The 17,877-nt window shown below is 35.1% G+C and overlaps 1 protein-coding gene across 3 annotated transcripts in view; it reads left to right on the top strand.

The window, feature by feature from the left end:
* Window positions 1-17,877, top strand: part of SBF2 (SET binding factor 2) — a 483,290-nt gene that overhangs the window by 267,935 nt on the left and 197,478 nt on the right. For all 3 annotated transcript variants that reach the window (XM_074230291.1, XM_074230290.1, XM_074230292.1), the window contains exons 15-16: window positions 3,491-3,600; window positions 8,867-9,016. In XM_074230291.1, the coding sequence (XP_074086392.1) occupies window positions 3,491-3,600; window positions 8,867-9,016 (260 nt within the window). The remainder of the gene's footprint in view (window positions 1-3,490; window positions 3,601-8,866; window positions 9,017-17,877) is intronic.

The raw sequence follows: 17,877 nt of genomic DNA, 5'->3' as shown, positions 1-17,877 counted from the left end.
CAGAATGGGAATTGACTAATTCTACCTCCTCTCTGTGGTCCATTATTATAACTAAATTCCTATTTTTGATGTCCCTCTTTATCCTCAAAACATTTTTTTCAATAAAAATGCCATTTATTATTCTTATCAGCTTGTTTTAGACATTTAACACTCTTGATGACATTCTTACAAGGTCATGCCACTCTTTTGTAATCATCTTCAATTACTTGCCCTTTATTCCATCTTCTGCAAGTCTTTTAAAAATCTAACTTGGTCAATAAATTTCCTATTTGTTCACATTCTTTTAACATCTCCCCCTTTTCTGTCACATCAGAATTGTTTCTTTCTTTTCATAATTTTGTTCTTGATAACATCCCAACCCTCTTTAAATGACATTTCTAATATAATATCAGGACATGGGATGCTTTTTAACCTTTCTCTAAACAATTAAATTCTCTCACCAAAAATCTATTACACATGTTAAATTTTGTGCAGCTTTCTACTTCTTTTCTTCCCTGATTTCAGAGATGTTTATGTCCTAATAGTTTGACCATTTCTATTTCATTTGAATTCAGTTCTCTTAACATTTATTAAGAATTAGTGCAGATACAAATATAAACCAAACTGTTCATATTATATTCTTTTCGGTAGGTACAGCACATACATAGAAAAGCAAATAAAAATTAATGGGAAGAGATATTTGTTATATTAGACAAGGCTTCCCAGCACTTAAATGGAACTTTAAAGGAGTACTCCAAGAGCTGGATATTAGAATGTTGAATTTGGGGAATAGTTCCTGTTTGACTTGAATATAGAGTCCATAAAAGACAATTAAATAAATTAATTCTGGGAAGGTAAATTGGAAACATGTATTTTAACCTTATATTTATATAGATGCAATTCATCAAGAGAGCAACCCAGCACACAAAAACCAAATGAAGAAATCAGTCAATTGGTGTATCAAAAGATGTGTATAAGTTGTAGGAAATTGAGCAAAAACTTAGATTTGTAGCAATATCAACAAAGAAGTAAAGTTCCAAAAGAATCTTTTTTTTTTAAGCATTTGTTGAGGGTCAGATAGGTGGTGCAGTGGATAGAGTTCCAGCCCTTGAGGCAGGAGGACTTGAGTTTAAATCTGGTTTAAGACACTTAATAATTGCCTATTTGTGTGACCTTGGGCAAGTCACCTAACCTCATTGCCTTAAGTAAATAAATAATTTTAATAAAAAAATTTGTTGAGAGCACAGATTAGGCTTCATCATGATACTTTTGAAGTGACATATTCATTTGTTGAAGATTATTAAGAGTTTGAATCCTGTGAGACTTAGCAAGTATGTATATGAAATCAGGTCTACTTGGCTTTTTCAACCCCTTTCATTGTAATTTTAAGCCACTTAACCCCATTTGCCTTGCAAAAAAAAAACCTAAAAAAAAAGATATGGTTAGACCTGTTCTCTTAGAATTCTGGCCTCTGGTAGAAAGTAGCAAGTCTAAAAGGAGGAGGACTGGTTAAGAGGTTGCTATAATATCACAAAGGGCAGCTAAGTGGTGCAGTGGATAGAGCACTGGATTCAGTGCTTGGATTCAGGAGTATAGGAGTTCAAATCCAGCCTCAGATTCTTGCCACTTACTAGCTGTGTGATCTTAGGCAAGTCACTTAACCCTCATTGCCCCACTTCCAGGGTGGTCTCCAGTCATCCTGATTGATTCATATCTGGCCACTGGACCCAGATGTCCCTGGAGGAGAAAGTGAGACTGGTGACATGGCATAGCACCCCTTACTCAAATCCAATTCATGTGTCTCCATTTGAGTTAAGAGAAGGGTCTCAGTATGAAAGAGATAGAACCAGCAAGACTTGGAAACTGATTGAATCTAGAGAATAAGAGAGAGAGGGAAGAGTCGGGAAGGACTCTGAAGTTTTGAAAGCCAGTGGAACTTAAAGAAAAAGAGTAAAGTTTGAAAGAAGAATAAACTTGGGAAAAATAATCATCTCTTTTGGATACAGGATCATCAAACCTCTCCTGGAGCATATCTAGAGATTGTGAACACACTACTTTGGTCATTTGTTTCAGTTTCAATTCAGTTCTTCATGTTAAACTAAAATCTGCCACCTTTAACTTCTCTCCCTTGATTTTAGTTTTGATTTCTAGAGCTGAATAGATTAAGTTCAATCCATCTTTCAAATGACAATTCTTCAAATATTTAGAAATGGTGATCTTGTATCCCTGTGATAGGAAATAGAATGTCAAATTCACCTAGTGCTCAGAATTCAATTGACAAGAATTTATTGAGCAGTTATCATATTATAGGCACTGTACCAAGCACTAGTTATAGAAAGAAAAATCCAAAACAGTCCCTGATCTCATGGAGTTTATATTCTAATATAGGGGTGGGGGGTAACATATGTATTAATAGGTAAATATAGATTACTTATCCTTCTAAGCTTTTTAATTTCTGTAGTTATTGTTAAGGAAAGTTATTGCCTGTTCTACATTTGTACAAAGAATTCTAACAGATATCTTAATGATCATAATCCCTTATGTATGGCTATATTATCTGAACTGTTGTTAGGGTTTGCTTCAGGAGTTTATCAACCAATCTCCCAATAGTTAATATTAATATATTAATATCACAATACTCCTTCTGCTTCTTTCTCCATTGATCCTCATCCAATTACTTTCCACTCTGTACTGTCAGTTCATTTGTAGATTTCTCCACAAAAGAGTATATCTTTTTCACATCTAGTGAAATATGTTATAACCCTTTCATCTAATTTATTTCTTTTAAATAAACACACTTTCATTATTGTATTTCATATCCCCATCAAATGATAGCTGTGATCTTGGACTAACTTTTTATTAAGCTCAACTAGTTCACTTAGTTTATTGTCCATATTCTGTATGGACATCTGAAGTTATGAGTATTATCAGTTCTCTCATTTGAGTCATTAATTTAATAAACATTTACTAAACACTTAAGTAGAAATATCCTCGGCCCTTGGAACCATGAGTGTGGTGCTCAGAAGAGAAATTAGAATCAGACAACTCCTTTCCCTCAATTAATTGAATACCCCTTACCTAGTAGATATTATTATCTGAAGTTTTAAAATAGTAATAAAATGTAAAGATTTTCCTAGAAGCATATTTCCTTTAGGAAATTCAGAGGTATTTATTTTATAGAGTATCGCCTGATTTCTCTTCTTTTAAAATTGGAAAGTAAATAATATGAAATTCATTTTTTCTAGGCTTTTCAATTTACATTAGACTTTTAAGAATATATTTTATCATTACTTTGCCTAAGAGCCAAATAGCCTATAGAGATAGAATGTGTTAGATCTGTGTCACCAGTCCTAGGCCGCACTGGCACTAGCCTAGCACAACTGGAAGAGTGATGTAGAGTAGTGCAATGATAAATAACACTGGACTAGGATCTCCGAAGGCTTCAAGCTACCTTCACTTTGTCTTTGTATCATGTGAAGGTAATTGACTGATGTTTGTGTTTCTTCCCTAGTTTCGATCATGGATAAGGTGACCACGGTCTTCAACAGTGCTCAAAGACTGGAAGTTGTTAGAAACTGCATCTCCTTCATATTTGAAAATAAAGTTTTAGAAACTGAAAAGGTAATTTTTAAAGTTTTTTTCCTTACCAAAGATATGTTTGATTATGTTAAATTAAATTACCAAAGAACCTTTCTCCAAACTCTATCCGTTTTTGTTTTGCTGTATTCCTGATCTGTTTTGGTAATTTAAAATGAATATGATTATGTGTCCAAATTAAAACTACAGAAGATGATATTACTGCCAATTAAGTTTTATTTAAGCTGGCAAGACCTGACAATGAAACATCATTCTCTGTGGATTTTAAAAAAATTTTTGGCACAACATATAAACTGTTCCATGGGAGTATCTTTTACAGATACCTAAAACTTCTTTTTCTTTTAACCACTTAGCTTCAAATATTTATTAAAATGTACTAAATTCTTTTCTGTTTCATTAAACAGAAGATGCAGTACACATTTTGTAACCTTTAATCTTGTCTAGATGATTCATGATCATTATGGGTACTTAATACTATAAACTATATTATATATTATATATAGTATATGTATAGTATATGTAGTATATATATAGTATATGTTATATACTATACTATATATATATATATATGATTGACTCTTTTCAGGCCTGTTGAGGTTTGTTGGGGTAGATGATTCTCTCTCTTTTGGGTGATCCCAACCTGCTGTGCTTGTGCGATTCTTTGGTCTGCTTTAGTATTTTTGTGATCTCCCCCATTACTGCTATCATAATTTTCCCTTCTTGCTGCTGTTCCTATTTCTATCTCTTTTGGTCTTTAATTTGCTGCTTTTTTAATGTAATCTGAGGAGAGAGAGGTGGCTCAGCAGATAGAATGCTAGGCCTGGAGTAAAAAAGACTCATCTTTGTGAGTTCATATCTTGCTTCAGACATTTATTAGCTATGTGACCCTGGACAAGTCACTTAACCCTGTTTACCTCAATTTCCTCATCTATAAAATGTGCTGGAGAAGGAAATGGCAAATCACTTTAATATCTTTGCCAAGAAAACCCTAAGATAGAGTCAGGAAAGGTCAGACACAACTGAAATGATTGAATACCAAAATATAATTTGAACTGAGGAACCAGATAATGAAACTCTTTAGAATTATGTATAAAATGAAAATACATGGTCTCTGAATAAAAAAATTGAAAAGCTTCCTTAAGAAAAATTTTTATGCATGAACTTTATGACAGATGTCTTAGCTTTTCAGAGTCTTTTTTGCCTATAACTTGGGCATCTATCTGTTCTAAATAGTGGAAGTTTTTAGATAAGTAAGACATTAATTTGCTCTTTTTCCCAGCAGGTTTATTCGTATCATTTTCAGGTTATAAAACAATTTTTCTGCAAATCAGGGATAGAACTATAAATATCTGGTCAGTACCTGTTGATACTTTGAAAGATATTTGATTTTATTGGTAGAGCTTTCCCTTATGCTAAAGCTAATAATAACCTTTCCATATTCTATGAATGCTGAGCCAGGATCTCAGCACCAAGTTGCCTACCATCTGATGATGAGGTTCTTTTTAGCTGAACTGGTCCTTGGGTAACAGGGTCTATCCCAACTGAGGAGGACTCACTAGAGCTTAAGTTCACCTGTCATCACTTGTAAGAACCCAAGATTGCTTTCTAATGAAGCATTAGAAGGAGACTCTAACAGAAGCTGATAATTTTTTTTTTCCAAGGCAGTGGAGTTAAGTGACTTGGCCATGGTCACACAGCTAGGAAATTATTAAGTGTCTGAGGTTGGATTTGAACTCATCCTCCTGACTCCAGGGCTGATACTCTATCCACTGTGTCACCTAGCTGCCCCAAGCTGACTAATTTAAATTTGTAAAAGTTCTTGCTTTTCAGAGTTTTCTGATTATTTTAGTTATGAAAAAGCAGTCAAATTTATGCACAAGTTCAACTCATGGTGTTCTATCAACTGTAAATTTTATGACAGACTTTTTCATAAACATAATACACAAGACTGAAAGTTAGTAGATCTTAAGTGATTCCAACAGATACTTATAATTCCACTCCAAATGTGGATGTGAAATTTTTACTTTATTTCATATTACTTAAAATTGAGTGATAATCTATCTGTTCAATGCCCCCTTCCCACTGTCAAAGCTGTGATTTCAATCATATAGGAAACTCCCTACCCCAGAGACAGCGTTGTCCCTACCACCTAATGGTAGACACAGTTGTAGAATTTGGCCTGCACCTTTCAGCAATTAAGTGATTTGCCCAGGGTATATAGTTAGTGTCCAGTAGAGGCAGGACTTGTATCTCAGATCCTTCTAACTCCAAGGCTTCCCCCTCCATCCACTGTCATGATAACTTTCTTGGGATTCTTCATTTGAAATTATTATTTTAGATTTTTGAAATGCTCTGTTGTCTTCATCATGTTATCTCTAATGCTGGTAACTTTTCTTTCACATTCCCACAGAACACCGGACTTTACTCTCCATTGTCATTCTCAGCTCCAGTCTCTACTACCATCAGGAACCCCTTCTCCTTTGTATTTTACTCTAACTCTCTCTAAATCACAGCTCAGATTCCTTTGGCTTTACTCACCTAGTCTCTAAGTCAACCTTCCTTTCTTGAGAAGTTCAGGATCTGGCTCAGTTTTCTTTTTCTCTCCAAATCCTGCTTTCATTCTTGGAAATTTCAATTTCTAGGTTGTAATCCCATTAAATAAACCAGCCTCCAAATTCTCAAACAGCTTCAATTCTCCTGACAAACATCTTAATTCTATGTCTAGCATGTAGCCAGTGGCTTGCACATAGTCAAGTAAGTGCTCAATACTTATTGTTTGAATAACTGATGTCAGCCAAACACAGGGAATGGCCATAAGTTAGATCTGAACATCTCTCATAACTTGAGCCATCTATCTCTACAGTAGAATTTCATAAACTACTGTTCTTCCATCTTATCTTATCACTTCTCTCAAACCAAAAGCTTCTGACCCTCCTTTTCTCCCTTCTTTCTCCTAGTTTCTCACCTAAAGTGATTTAGCATTGCTTTGTTCCCTTTATAGTGTTTATTCCATATATTGACCTCTACTCTTAACTCCCTTATGCTCTTATTGTTTGGCTATTCACTCTCGTTTCTTAACTCTGGATCACTCCAATTATCTTCCTCCACTTTTACTCTTATGTTGTTGCACGCTATTAGAAGAAATCACCTAGCCATACCAAACAAATCCATTATGGATTCATGGTATTTCTGGGTCATTGCTGCTGCATGGCAGTCCTTTTGTTCTTTGATTTAACTCCATCCTATTCACATTAGCAGTTATTCAAAATCTTACCTTCTTTCTTCAAAACCACGATCTCATTCTGAACACCAATCTCAGGAGATATAACCTACTAAGTAGAAAACTTAGACCGTCTATCTTTAATTGTTCTTTTCTCTTATTTTGCACATCAAAACCCCTATATATCTTGAACCATTATCTATTTTTTGTGCCAGTCTGTGAGAATGAAATCACCTTGACTCTACTGGAAGTTTCTTTTCTACTTCTGCCTGCTATCCCATCCCATCCTGTACCTTCTAGAAAGTTTGCCACATCCGTTATTCCTTCTCTCTCTTCTTTTCTGTGTCAGTTCATCCCATCCCTAAAACTCAACAAAAATTTTCCTGTCATCCCCTCAAACTGCCATTCCATCTGCTTTTTTTCCTTCTTCCTTTCACTTGTCAGCCTCCTAGAAAAATCATCTCTGCCTCTACTTCATCAACTACTCACTCTCAATCCCTTATGTAATCTGACTTCTGACCTCACCATCTGCTAAAGCTTTCCTATCTAAAGATGACTTCTTAATAGTTAACTATGATTTTCTTTGCTAAATCTTAATCCTCTTTTAACTTTCTATGCTTCTAAAACTATTGAACACTTAATCCCATTTCTCATGAATGCTTTTTCCCTACCTTGACTTCCATGACACTGCTCTCTTTTTCCTTTACTTGTACTTCTTTGACTACTTCTCAGTCTACTTTGCTGATCATTAGTCACATAGCCTCCCTGATCCTGGAAAGCATATTCATTGCCCAGATTTCTCTCCTAGCCCTCTGTCCTTCTCTCCCATGGACTTGGGCTCAGTTGTTATCTTCATGAAGATATCTTCTCCAAATCTCTTGGTTGTCCCATAGGCAGCTCAAACTCAACATAACCAAATAGAATTCATTATCTTTCCTCCCTATGCCCCTCTTCTAAACATTCTGAGGAGACAGCTAAGTGGTACAGTGGATAGAATGCTGGGTCTTTAACTGGGTAACTTTAGGCAAGTCTTTTAACCTCTGTTTGCCTCAGTCTCCTCATCTGTAAAGTCGGTACTATGATAGTACCTACCTCCCAGGGTTATTGTGAGGATCAAATGAAATAATATTTATAAAGTGCTTAGCACAGGCTTAACACATAGTATGTTCGATGTAAATATTAGCTATGATTGTTATTATTATCATTACGCATTCCCTGTTGATGTTAAAGTCAACATTCTCCCAGCCATCCAGATTTTTAGCTTCAAAGTCCTTCTTATCCCATATTCCATATCCAATAAATTATTAAGTCCTACATATCTTTTCTTGCTCTCTCATAATTTCTCCTTCTCTCCCCTCACATTGCCATCCTCTTAGTTCAGTCCCTAATTCATTCTTGCCCAGACTATTGTTGAACAATCTCCATCTATTCTTCTTTCTCTCCAATCCAGTCTCCACATGGTTGCCCCAAATATCCTTTATATGGTAAGGTTCTGACCTTGAAAGCCATCAGTGTTATTTCATTCCCTTTAGTGATAAAATACACATTTCTTATTCTGGTATTTAAGACTCTCCACAAATTGGTTTCTACCTACATTTCCTGCCCTATATTTGCCTTTTTTGAATTCTCTTCTAGCCAATTTAGGCTACTAGTTATTCACCAAACTCAACATTCTGTGCTCTCTTTGATGATTGCCCCCAAACCTGGAATGCACTACCCCATCATCTCAGCTTCTCAGACTCTGTGACTTCTTTTACAGCCCAGTGCTGCTTCCTACCCACAGTCTATACTGTATTCTCCTTCAAACTGCCTTTTTTATGTTCATTTGTGTACATATTCTATCTATGCTTGCATCTATACATAAAAACATACCCCTCCTTGACTTGATTGTCCTCAAGGATGGTTTGGGTTGTTTGTTTGTTTCTAGTAATAGTACTTTTTGCATTGTGGGTATTTAATAAATACTTATTATTCAATTGAATTACTGTTTTAGAATGATCTGTGGTGGGCTATGATTCAGTAGAATTAGGTTTTTGGTCAAATGAGTAAAGGAAATTGTCTTATTCTTAGACCCTTCCTGCTGCACTGAGAGCCCTCAAAGGAAAGGCAGCACGGCAGTGTCTCACCTATGAATTGGGTTTGCATGTACAGCAAAATCGAGCCATACTAGATCATCAGCAATTTGACTACATTGTAAGGATGATGAACTGTACTCTACAGGTAATTTGTGCTTTTTTTTTTCAGACCTCTTCTCCCCTTCTTGGAATAATATTTATTATCAGAGATTTAATGAAAAAAAAAACTATCTGTAAAGTTCTTAGACTTTCTAGGGCCAAAAGAGTAAAGAGCCAACATCCACACCATTTCTGCCAAATATACTTTTTCGATGTTTGGCATGAATGTTATCCTTTTCATCCATGCTGGTTATTGGATTCTTCTATTAATTCTACAATGTCTTTAGAAATGAAAAGTTGTCTTATAAATATTATGTTATGTATTGCTTTATAGTATTGTTTAATCACTCAGAGACAATTATATTGCCATCATGGTTTTATGTCTTGTAATTAAAAAGGATTGGTGGCAAAAGAGAAGGTCAAGAGAGAGAACATTGATGTAAGGCTAAAGGTATTTTCTGGCACCTTTTAGTTCCAGTGCTAGAACTTGAGGATACTGCATGTGCCCATGGAGAGAGCCAACTAGGAACAATGGGGGACCCCCCCCCCAGAGTTTACAATCTTGTATGTACAGACTTTAATTATTCAGCTGCTCACACTAAGTTTATCCCTGTTCATTAAGAATCTGAGGGAAGGAAGAGTGTATGTATGCCCTCTTCTGTGTTTTTTTTTCATTTTCCCAACTTTCCAAAGCCAGTAGTAAATCTGGAATGAGTCTAGAGGTTAATAATGAAATGCATTTAGATCAGAATATGGTGCTGTATAAAGGACTACAAGAGTCAAGATCCTTCCCATTCAGTCCAATAAAAGTTAAGGAGAATCACTTCCACCCCTTCCAAGGATGGACAAGAGTGCCAGAATTCTGCAGAAAATCTTGAGTAGACAAGTAAAGTGAGGTGGAAAACACTGCACAAGGTAGCCTCAGAATTTCAGAAAAGCCTGAAAAGACTTCCATGATTTGATGCTGAGTGAAATGAGCAGAACCAGAAGAACTTGACACATCTTAACAACAACATGAGGTGATAATCAACCTTGATGGACCTAATCACTGCTTCAGGGACAGTTTTAGGGGATCTGTGGTGGAGATCCATCGCATGCAGAAAAGGAATTATGGAGTTTAAACAAAGACCAAAGATTATTATTATCTTAATTTTTAAAAGTTGTCTTTTGTTTTATGTCATTTGGCTATATCTAATGTTTTCTTTCTTGCTTTTGGCTCTGATTCTTCCTCACAAGTTCAGTTTTGAGCTATGTTTATCATGGAAACAAATGTAAAGCCTAAATCAGATTGCCTTCTGTTATGGGGCTGGGGAGGGAAAGGAGAGAAGGGAGAAAAATTGTAAAACTCAAAACTTTGCCCCAACAAATGATTGGTAGGAACTACCATTGTATGTAATTGGAAAAAAATAAAATATTTATATAATAATAAAAATAATAAATAATAAATAAAAAGTCCCAGAACACCTGATTCAGAAGGGCCCTTTGGAATCAAGAGCCCAACTATACTCAGTAGGGCAACAAGGAGAGGACAGAAGGAGCATCCCTGGTCTGATGGCTAGATAGACCCACTGACAGCAGCAGCAGCAGCAGCCCAGCAGCAGGGAGAAGGGCCTTCCCCAGAACAACTCTGGAGCCTCTTGATAAGAGAGAGGCCCTAGGCAGAGCCGAGCAACAGAATAGCCACCAAAGCCCTGGACAGAGGATCCCATGCTTAGCCAGCCTCAGAACCAAGCAGGAGTTTCCCCCACACCACTTGGGAATTCTGGGCCTGAGCTTTTTCCACCTTCTCCACCTTATTATGCCCTTCCTTCTAGCCTAGATACTGGGGCTGTGGAGATGAATCCACTAAAGAAAACACCAAATACTATGATAAATATCTTGGATTTAAAGATATCCTGGGAATAAATCTGGAAGACAAGCCTGAGAGAAAAAAAATGTCCTGGCCACAGAGATTATAAGAGGACCTGGAAGAAATGAAACAAGAAAGACACAATGGAATAGCAAGGAAGGAAAGAATGGCAAGGAGAATTGACACCTTAGAACAGAGGATGGAACAAAATCTCACCCAAGAAGTGAACACTTTAAAATTTTGAGTGGATCCAACAGAAAACTGACTCAGTGAAATAATAAATGATATCAAAATAAAATCAGAAGATTCATATATAATATAAAAAATACATTATCTAAAACTGATCTAAGAAACAAGTCAAGAAGAAATACCTTAAGAATTATCACACTAGGGGTAGCTAGGTGGCACAGAGGACAGAGTACTGGCCCTGGAGTCAGGAGGACCTGAGTTCAAGTGTGGCCTCAGACACTTAATAATTTCCTAGCTGTGTGACCTTGGGCAAATCACTTAACCCATTGCCTTGCAAAAACCACAAAAAAAGAAAAAAAGAATTAACCACATTCTCTGAAAATCATGATTTTTATAAATATCTTGAATACTGTCTTTCAAGAGATTACAAATGAAAACTATCAAAATTCTTAGAACCGGATGGCAAAGTGAAAATAGAAAGGATCTGCTCATTATCTACTGAGAAATATTCCAAAATGAAAACCCTTAAGAAATTTTATACCCCCAATTCCAGAGATTTCAGGTCAAAGAAAAAAAAAGCTACAACTACCAAAAGAGAATGGTTCAAGATTCAAAAAGCCAAAAAGATCACATATTACTCTGCAGCTACTACTATAAAGGAGAGGAAAGTTTGGAATATGATATTGCAAAAAAGGAAGGCCTACAACCATGGATAACTTATCTAAAAAAATAAATATAATTGAATGGGGGAGGTGGACCTTTAATGAAATAGATTTCCAAACATCTCAAAGAAGAGACTAAGTCTGAATAAACATTTTGGAATGGAAATGCAGCAGTCAAGAAAAACAGTGAAAGGTATATGCATTTAATTGAATGAAAATATATGGAGCTGAATTTTTTATATATCAGTAATGGGGAAATAAACTTCTTTCAAGAACCCTTATCTTTAAGGGTCATAGAGAAAAGTCAGTGATACAGAGGCCACCAGGTGGTTTTATGCTGTTTGGATGATTGCAAACAAAAAAGAGGGCAAGGGGGAATGAGAAATGTACTGGAAAAAATCAACAGATGAGAAAAAGAACTAATGATTGAGCACACAGATTTTTAAAAAATGAACTATAAATTAGCCCCTCAACTAAGCAACAAAGAAGACATTCTGAAAATTAAAGAAGAAATTAATAGAATTGAAAGCCAAAAAGAACAAAACATCAAATTTTTAGATAAAACGAGGAACTGGTTTTTGAAGAAAGTAATAAAGGTTTTTTTACACCTCTGATTGTTAAAAGAGAACAGTTGTTCATATTATAGATGGGTAATGAGAGTTCACTAAAATGAAGCTCAAATGATTTTACTCAGTTATACACTAATAAGGTTAAAAACTTAAATGACTTGTATAAATACTTGTAAAAATGTAAAATATCTACATTAACAAAAGAAGTAATAGAATATTTAAATAGTACAAGATCAGCAAAAAGATTAATCAAGTCTTAAGTGAACTCTCAAATTAAAAATAATCCTCAGGAAAAAAACAATTTGCAAGTAAATTCTATCAGCCATTCAAAGAACAATTCCAATTTTGTAAAAAATGTGCAATAATGGAAATGACACCTTTTTAAGTCTTTTTCTTTGATGCAAATACTGCCTTGATATCTAAACCTGGGAGAAATGAAGCAGAGGAACAGGTTGGATCATTTTCCCTAATAAACAATGAGGCAAAATAAAAGTAAACTATTAGAAAGTAAGCCATATCCCATATTAGAAGCAGGTTGGATTTATGGTAGGAACATAGTGTTCATTTAACATAAATAAAGCTAGTTAATAAATTATATTGATAATATAAAAATTAAGGCCATGTGATTATATCAATAAATGCTGAAAAGATTTGTTGGTAAAACCATTAACAATTTCTGTTAAAGGCTCTAGAAAACATAAAAATAGATCTTTCCTTAATATAGTAAATAATGTCTATATTAAAAAGTTAGCAGGTTTGCCAGTAGGGTGAAGTGAAAACAAAAACTCCTTTTATCACTAATGCTACTTAGCATGATTCCAAAGGAAATTAAAGCAATAACACAAGGAAGAAAATTGGAGGCAATTAACATAGGTAAAGAAGAAATCAGTTATCACCTTTTACAGATAAAAGCCTAAGTCAATTAAAAAATTAATTGAAACAAAGTTGCAGAATTTAAATCTTCATAAATTGGCAGTATATTGCCAACAAAACAGATCATAAAGAACTTGATAATTCCATTCCAAAATTACTATAGAAGGTATATACTTGGAGGTATATCACCAAAGGTACAGAGTATTTGGAAGTATAACAACCAAGATATATCCATGAACTACAAATCAAACTATAAAATAGAAACAAGGACAGACCTTGAAAATTAGTAAAACATTAATTACTAATAATACTTAATTACTTGGGATGAACCAGCAAGATGAAAATGACAATATTGCCAAAATTAAATTACTTGTTCAGTATTGTACCAAACTACCAAAGAATTACTTTGCAAAAATTAGAAAAAAAAAATCAAAATTTATTTGGAAAAATACAAGGAAAATAATGAAAAAAATGGGAAGCAACAGAGTCTATCAGTACCAGATCGCAAACTATTTGACAGAGTAGTAATAATTAAAAGTATTTGGTACTGATTAAAAATAAGGTTGATCAGTTAGTCAGTTGTCCTTTGTCCTTATAGGACCAAAATGACATCACTATGTCAGTCAATGTAGAGTGTGTCCCACTGTGGCAGATCAGAGCAGTATGAGATAGGAAGTGTCTACTGCAGGGTGGACACAACTGTATAAACATTTGGGAACAAGTTGTCTCCAGATTTATGCATCCCACATTTCTTATGAGCTGCTACAATTCTGCTTTGCTTAAAGAGCACGGTGCCATCTTTGATGTGGTCTTGCCATAGAGAGATCTTGAGTGTTCTTGTATCGCTTCTGACCTCCTTGTGAAAGCTTGCCTTGTGTGAGTTCCTTGTACAATAGTCTTTTAGCAAATGGGTTTGCCATTTGAACACTGTGGCCATGGCAATTGCTCTCTCTGCATCTGAATGCTTGACAGTTCAACTTAAGAAAGGACCTCAGTGACTGGTGCCTTATCTTGCCAGATGATCTTCAGAATCTTCCTAAGACATTTAAATGGAAGGATCAGTTTCCTTGCTTGGCGCTGGTATGCTGTCCAGGTCTTACAAGCATAAAATGATGCAGTCAGCATGATGACTTTGTAGACAGAGCCTCCAACATTGAGCTAACTCTGACAATGGGTGTATCAATCTCATCATCAGTGTATACAAGTATAAGACCAGTTCTCCCTTCTCTTTAGTCTTGACTTTTAGTCTTTTCAAGTTAAATAATATGCCATCAGTATGGTAGCTGATCTTGTTGCCATTTTCATCCTTGTGGAAGGCTTCTGACAACATGGCTGAAAATACCATGCTAAAAAGCATTAGAAGAAAGCACACAAATTCATTCCATAAGTAAGTGGAAAAGTGTGAGAGCATCACTTTAGAACCTGTGCAAATATGTCATCACAGAAGTTAAAGGAAGAGGTCCGACAACCTTATGGAAGTTGCCAACAACCTTATGGGAAAATGCTCTAAGTCACTTACATTAAAAGTGAAAAGGAAATTAAAACAACTTTGAAGTTCTACCTCACATCCATCTTACTGGCAAAGAAAAAAATGGGAAAAAATGACTAATGTTGAGAGCATATGATTTGGGCTATGAGAAAATAAACACATTGCAGCATTTTTGTTGGACATTTGATCTTGCCATTCTTGACAGCAATTTAAAACTGCATCTCCCAAAGCTACTAAACTGTGTATGTCTTTTAATCTAACTAATAATATTAATCCAAAATTGGTTTCAAAAAGAGGGAAAAGATGGGGCGGCTAGGTGGCACAGTGCATAAGGCACCGGCCCTGGAGTCAGGAGTACCTGAGTTCAAATCCAGCCTCAGACATTTAATAATTACCTAGCTGTGTAGCCTTGGGCAAGCCACTTAACCCCATTGCCTTGCAAAAAAAATAAAATAAAATAAAAAAACATAAAAAAATAAAAAGAGGGAAAGGACTTAGGGTGTGCAGACATTTGTAGCAGATCGTTTTGTATTAGCCAAAGACTAGAGAACTAAGGAACTGACCTCCTATTGGAAAATTATGGTGTATGGATATAAAAGAATGTTATTGTGCTGTAAGAAATGATGAAATGGACAGTTTCGGAGAAAACTGGAAGGACATTCTTAAATTGATGCTGGGTGAAGGGAGCAGACCTGGGAGAACAATGTTTCATGTTAATATTATATAGAAAAATGAGGTGAGGTAAGAAGCAATTTATTAAGTGCTTACTCTTTGTCAGGTTTCGTAGTGTGTGATTGTGATACAGAGCAAAAAGACAATCCCTGCCTTCAGGGAATTAATGGGGGAAGAAAACCCCAAAAGGGCCTTGAAGAGTACTGAGGAGAGAGAATATACCCTGCGTGGAGGCACAGTTTCCAATCCTGGTCAATGAGAAAGAAGCACAGCCAGGAAGGACAATGGGACCAACAGAGCAGAGGGATGTCCTAGAGCAAGAACACCTCAGGAACTGTTGAATGTTCCATGATAAGACTGCAAATAAGATATGATATCATCTCAAAAATTAGAAGGATGGCCAAGAGGGAAAAAAAGTTTTCAAGAAATTTCTCATCAAAGATGAGATGCTCATTTCCTTTCAGAGATGCAGAATTAGACATATAATTTTGGACATGGATAATATAAACATTTGTTTTGGTGGATAGTATGAATTGGAAATTAAATAAATAATTTTTGAAAGAGAAATTCATTTGAGGTAGAATCCACCAACCAAGTAATGCCATCCTTCTACAGTTAGTCCTACAGTAGAATCAGGGCAAAGGACTCACACTAATAGATTTGGAGTTGGAGGAGCTCAGAAGTCATCTGGCCCAATCCCTGAAAACTGGATATCTGAGAAGATAAGTGCTCAAAGGCACAGGCATACAAATTTGGCTCTCTCTCTCCATCACACAATAGAAAATGCATTCTACCAGCACCCATGAAATATAGGAAATAATGACTCAGCAAGGATGCAAACATCTACACTGTGCAAGCCAATATATATATATATATATATATATATATATATATATATATATATATAATTTTTATTCAACTTTGCTATTTGCATTTTAACACATCTATGCATGATAATACAAACTTAACTAGATACAGAAGTTCATTCCCCTTACTTGTGAAATCTTTGCTCATGACGGCCCAGGAAACAAAGAAAATTGAAAAATTAGCTCTCTGTCTTGTGCAGCCTTCGTCTGTTTGAATAGGGATGATGGCAGAGGGGCAGAAAGTGAGTAGTTTTTAATAGGAGTCCTTATCCAATGACTAAGAGTGAATTATAGAAGCTGGGTTTTTATCTGACTGGTCATTCTTATTATAAAATGAAACCAAGTAACACAATCATTAGAGTGCTTTGATGGTGTAAAAAGAGCTAAGTTCACCCCTAACCTCAGATACTTACTAGTTGAGTGATCAGGTCAAGACAAGGGTGAAAACCCTCCTGCCTCAGTTTCCTCATCTGTAAAATGGGGACAATAAAAGCACCAGTATCCCAAGATTGTTGGGAGAAGACAGTGAGATAACATTTGTAAAGCACTCTGCAAACCTTAAAGCACTGTATGTAATTGTTAGCTATTGTTGCTATTATTACAAGTTCTCCTTGTAGAGACAAAGGAATAGGCTTTATCGTGCATACAAAGAAAGAAGAAAAATCATTTTATGAAATAATGTGGTCATTTCATATTGCAAGACTCATGGTAAGCATTTTAGAAAAAGACCATCCTGATAACAGTTATAGCTTATGTACCTATATCTATCAGAAGTTTAGATGGTAGAAAAATTATACAGAGAATTCAGTAAGATATCCCAAATGAAATTAAGTTTAACTTTAATCTTGATTGGGCTTCAGTGCAATGGTCAAGTTAGTAAAAGGTGGTAGCAAAATATGTTGGAATTTATGAATACATTCTAGTAGTAAGAAATGAAAGGGATCAAAGACTTAAAAGTTTAAGAGAAGCCTCAAGCTGATGTATCATTATCATTTTCTTTATAAAAGAATCAGGAGACATAATAAGTACCAAATAACATCATGCTAAAATTAAATTGTTCATATTTTATTAGGTAGGAAACATCAGGTAATTAATATGGAAACAATTAATGATGTTTGTGTGCAACCAGACCACTAATTTCTTAGAACAGAGAATAAAACCAATGCTAAACTGAAACAAAAAAATAAAATTTACAAGATATTATATGCAATTAAAACAATTTCTTTAAACTTAGTGCTTTATATTGACTTCTCTCTGTTGTTCTGGGTACTTGGCAATTTTTCTTTTCTTATTTTGTATTAAAGTTTATAATAATTTTTTTTAAAGAGTAGTTCCTTTTTGGCCTATTTACAGAATCTGTTGACACCAAAAAGCAGGAAATAGATAAAAAAATAGAAATTGATACTGGCTTTCCATATTTGCTTAGGAAGATTAACTGCTATCAATCAGTTGCCAGGAGAACAAACAAAGTTAGAAAACTAGCCTTAACCAGGAAGCATTGATCTCCTGACTAAAGAGGAAATGTGGAGCAGCTCAGGGGAATGCCACTTAAAACTATAAACTCATTTGTAAAAATCTTACCGAGAACAATGGCAGAATTTTGTCTGCCTCCTCCTAAGCTTCCTAAACCAGAAAAAACAACAGAGAAAATAACTGTAAAGAAAGTTAGTGAAAGACTCAGCTAAGCAAAATAATACTAAGTATTTTATAATTTTAACTAGAAATAAGATAGCAAAGA

This window comes from Macrotis lagotis, chromosome 3 (assembly GCF_037893015.1).
Source record: "Macrotis lagotis isolate mMagLag1 chromosome 3, bilby.v1.9.chrom.fasta, whole genome shotgun sequence".
NCBI classification, from domain to species: Eukaryota; Metazoa; Chordata; class Mammalia; order Peramelemorphia; family Peramelidae; genus Macrotis; species Macrotis lagotis.
Note: the sequence above shows the minus strand (reverse complement) of the source record. Positions and strands in the feature narration are given on the sequence as shown.